The following is a 4,202-nucleotide window of genomic DNA, read 5'->3' as shown; positions in this document are numbered from 1 at the left end:
AGTGAAATATAAGGACCATAACCAAACCCACTCAGTTTTTTAGCTGTTCCAGCCCCACTCACCACAGGCCTGAGCAATGAGCTTTGCCAAGAACCGTTCATTGCCATATTGTTTGCTCATGACTGACGTGTACAACAAAGATGCCACTTCTTCAACATCTCGGAGGTTCTTTGCAGAACAGCACACCAAATCTGGAAGAATTTCTAGGGCTTTCTTGCAAGCCTTTTCATATCCTTCAATCACCTGTGCAGCAAACAGTAAATATTCACTACAAGACTTCACACTGCTTTAAACTTCTTTTCAAATAGCCATAAAACTTTAACAGATGCAAAAGTTTACAAGGGAAGCAAGCAATCATACGTGGTTCCCCTTGAAACATCTTTATGTAAAAAATGAGGTGGGAAGAAAGCAGATGATTTCACAGTATTATGACCCAAGAACACTGACCAGCAGCAATCTGGATTCAAGCTCTGTGAACTGTAATGAGAATATAACTTGCCTCTGAAACAGATAACCCCATCCTCAGAAGGTCTTCTGCTAACTCCAGAAGAACTCCGGCAAAAACAAGGACAAAATTTGTTCCATCTCCAACCTCTTGTTCTTGCATGTGTGAAGCCATCACAAGCATTTTTGCAGCAGGATGCTGGACCTTTAAAAGAAGTTACACTTGGTGACTAACACATCACCTAAGACTCCAGCTTCAGGCATTTTCTATGCTTCCCTCTAAGCTCTCTTATTTGGAAGACTGACATCAGATATCTCAAATTGTACCTAGAGATATGAAGAATGCACAAAATTGGAAAAGAAAGCAGCAGATATTCTTAATTGGATAACTTCTCTAGTAAGAAAAAGCAGAAATATATATTTTTTTTAAAAATCAGAGAACTGAACATTGCCACTACAACATACATTAGATATCCTTGACATTGGTTCTAAGCTACTTTCCCAGGATGCAGTGGTTCCACAACTGATTTCTGCAACAGGAAAACATTCTGGAGCTTAGAACTTCAAACTGAATTCATGCGTAACACACAAAATACATGTCTAAATAACAGTTTCATTTTAAGGGGGGAGAGTGTGGGAGGGCTCTGCTTAAAGATTGCACTGCTTTACTTTTCCTTCAAATAAATGGAATAAAATACCATATTCCTGAATATTTATACCTGCCATTTTATATCAGAAAGTAACATGCGAAATGTATCAGATTAGGTCACTAGTATGCAGATTATGTATTTTTTAAAAACACAACTGAGTCTTCCACAGTTACTCTACTCAAACTGAACACCAACACAATGTATTCACTAAGTAAATACTTCATACTTACATAATCTCTATCACTAAGTATAATATTCAGTAAAATATTATTTGTGTTATGTCACAAATATAAATTTGAAGTCGCAGGAAGAATTAGGAAAGTCTTTTCATGCCTTCACAGTATTTACAGAAGGATGCTGCTATAGTCTCAGATTCTTAAATTCAATTGATGGACTCTAAGCAGTCAGGAGAACATGGCAAGCAACAACACTGGGAGATTAACTCAACAGCTGTGTCAGGCAGACTTTTCCAAACCACTGCATTTCTAGACATATCCTCTTTTAAACCTACTGGTTTTGGGGGAAAGTAAGGAATTATTAAGCATTTTTTAAACAATCACTAATTATTAAACAATTATTAATGCTGCTTCACAAAGAATTATATTCTTCACTGCGGACCTCAAATTCAGTGAAAAAAGTGAATGACTTCCCAAGTGACATATGTAAATAATCTGTCAGAGTGACATTTCCTTACTGACAGTCAGAACCACAACAGCCCATGAGCAGAAACACTGGTCCACAACTGACATCATCTGAAGCAAGAAAACTTACCTCTAACTCTCTCAGGATAGTAGCAGCATCATTTGTAACAAAAAGCTTTTCCAGATGATTGATAACCATTTTGTTCATTCCTAAATGGGAAAACAAAAACATTATAAAAATAATTCCTCATGCAAACAATATTATGAATATTAGGAAACAGCAACTGTTTCCTAACTTTCAGGTGTATCTTGCACATTAAAATGGTTAGCTTTGTTTCTAATTTAATAACTTCAAAACATTTTTGTGAAATAATACTTGAAGTGTAGGACATTAAGGAGAAATCAGTAATTTCTGAGTAAGCAGTTTTCTGTTCTGAAATACCAGCACATAATTTAATTAAATGACACAGGAGAATATTTTGTTTCCATATATCTGACTGAACAAGATTATGTTCACTATGGCTACCTACCATGTTATCATGTTTCCTTTAATTTTTATGCTTTTTCATATATTTTATACCGTGTTTCAAAGAGAACACAGTAACTGCTACAAAAACCTGGCAAAAGCAGACAGTGAGCATAATTCAAGAGCTGTCAAAACAAAATCTGTTTCTACAGTCACAAATAAACAGTCACATATTTGCAGTTTTAGAGCAAGTCCAATGTGTTTCCTCCAGAAACAAACAGCTGCTTCTTTGTCAAGGTATGTTTAGCCTCCAAACACAGCATTTGTCTCAAAAATGCAGCAGTAATTTTAGGATTTATTTACCATTTGGTCCATATGCTGTACGGGTGGTTTGAGCAAGTTCCTTGCATGCCTGGATGTTTCTGTAGACAGCTTCTTCTAGTCCTGAATAATGCTAAAGAGAACAATGACTGATCAGAATTAGGCTAACAAAAAAAAGTGATGAACTAGTAATTGCTCATCAAAGCAGTGTCAATCTACTGAGTCCCTCAAAGTTTTTCATTAATATACATTTGGTATTTCACATACAGTTTAAACAGACCCCAAACCTTACCCAAAGACAGTGAGAGCTACTGTGTACACCTTCTCAACAAGGTAGCTCAGCAGGCACAAAAAGCTTCCAAAGAGAAAATCTGAACAGTGACTTGACTCCCAATACAGTTTGCATCCCTTCAGCCTTCTAAAAAAGTTTTGTGACATGGCAAAAAGAAACAGAAAACAACCAAGACCCAGCTGGAGAGGGGCAAGGGTTTCTGTACATGCTTCTTTACTCACACCTTTGTATGCTACAAAAATAATTTAACTCAGTTCTATGTTCAAAGGATGTGTAGTTTGAAAATTCAGAAGCAGAATGATTAAGCAAAATATCTGTGCTTGAGAAGGCAATCAGCCTGGCTTGAGCTTGGAAACCTTAAGACAAGATGGGATCCCCAGAAAGGACCTTAAGAAAGAAAAAGCAGGATAAAAAGTACTGTACAGCCTGTAAGGGGAGAAAACTAGAAATAATCAAACAACTTAGATTGCCAGCTGCCTCCTTCTTTTGCAGGAGACAACTCTTGCTCTTCTGGCCTTGAATTTTCTACCACTGAGGCCACTCTGCTTCCCTGTTCTGCCCCTGCCCTGAATGTATGGCGTTATTTGGCTCCAAGGATTCTAAGAAGAAACACAAAGGGCTTTCAGAACTGCTACCTTCACTCTTCTTTCTATTAAGTAGCAGCAAAAGTAAAACTTTCCTATTTTCCATCTTTCTTGGAGAGAGGGAAACAAGGGCCTGGAGAGACAGGACAAGGGGCAATGGCTTCGCATTGAAAGAAAGTATGTTGAAACTGTTAGGAAGCCCTGAAATTCTTCCCTATGAGGGTGGTGAGGCTCTGGCACAGATTTCCCAGAAAAACTGTAGATGCACAACCCTGGAAACGTCCAAGACCAGATACGGCTTGGAGCTAAATGATCTTTAAGGTCCTTTCCAGTCCAAACTCTTCTATTGATTCTACGAATAAAAAAGAAAAAACACCACACCTTCTTGCTTTCTGCCCACTTTTCAAAGAAATCTTCTCCTTTACTAAGACGCAGTCCTTCAACTCTACCAAAATCTTAATTATGTTAACGTTAAATACAGTGAAAACTGTATTTTCCTTCCTGGCAAGGAAATATACAGAAAACATTCCATTGTTCTGCATCGCTGACAGAGGTATCAGAAAAAAGAAAAAAAAAACCCAGCAGAACGAGCCGGATACTTCTGAACAGCTTCAACTACAGGGCCTGGCCGAAATGTTGCTGCCCAGCCCCTGCCGGAGCGCTGGGAACAGAGCCGGGTGCTGGCGCATCCCGGGGGCGGCACGCAGCGGCAGGGCCGGGCCCCGGGCAGGGCGGGCAGCGGGATCCCGGCCCGCAGAGATTTCTGGAAGGCCGCGCGCGCCGGGCGCCGCCCCGCAGGGCGGG

At 39.4% G+C, this 4,202-nt stretch overlaps 1 protein-coding gene across 4 annotated transcripts in view; it reads right to left on the bottom strand.

Moving 5' to 3' along the window:
• Nucleotides 1-2,651, bottom strand: part of CCT8 (chaperonin containing TCP1 subunit 8) — an 8,884-nt gene extending 6,233 nt beyond the window's left edge. For all 4 annotated transcript variants that reach the window (XM_031064228.1, XM_031064226.1, XM_031064227.1 and 1 more), the window contains exons 1-4: nucleotides 2,565-2,651; nucleotides 1,866-1,945; nucleotides 500-649; nucleotides 63-243 (exon numbers count right to left, since the gene is read on the bottom strand). In XM_031064228.1, coding sequence (XP_030920088.1) covers nucleotides 63-243; nucleotides 500-649; nucleotides 1,866-1,943 — 409 coding nt within the window. In that variant the 5' untranslated portion in view covers nucleotides 1,944-1,945; nucleotides 2,565-2,651. The remainder of the gene's footprint in view (nucleotides 1-62; nucleotides 244-499; nucleotides 650-1,865; nucleotides 1,946-2,564) is intronic.
• Between the last annotated feature and the right edge of the window lie 1,551 nt (nucleotides 2,652-4,202).

This window comes from Geospiza fortis, unplaced genomic scaffold (genome assembly GCF_000277835.1).
Source record: "Geospiza fortis unplaced genomic scaffold, GeoFor_1.0 scaffold283, whole genome shotgun sequence".
NCBI classification, from domain to species: domain Eukaryota; kingdom Metazoa; phylum Chordata; class Aves; order Passeriformes; family Thraupidae; genus Geospiza; species Geospiza fortis.
Note: the sequence above shows the minus strand (reverse complement) of the source record. Positions and strands in the feature narration are given on the sequence as shown.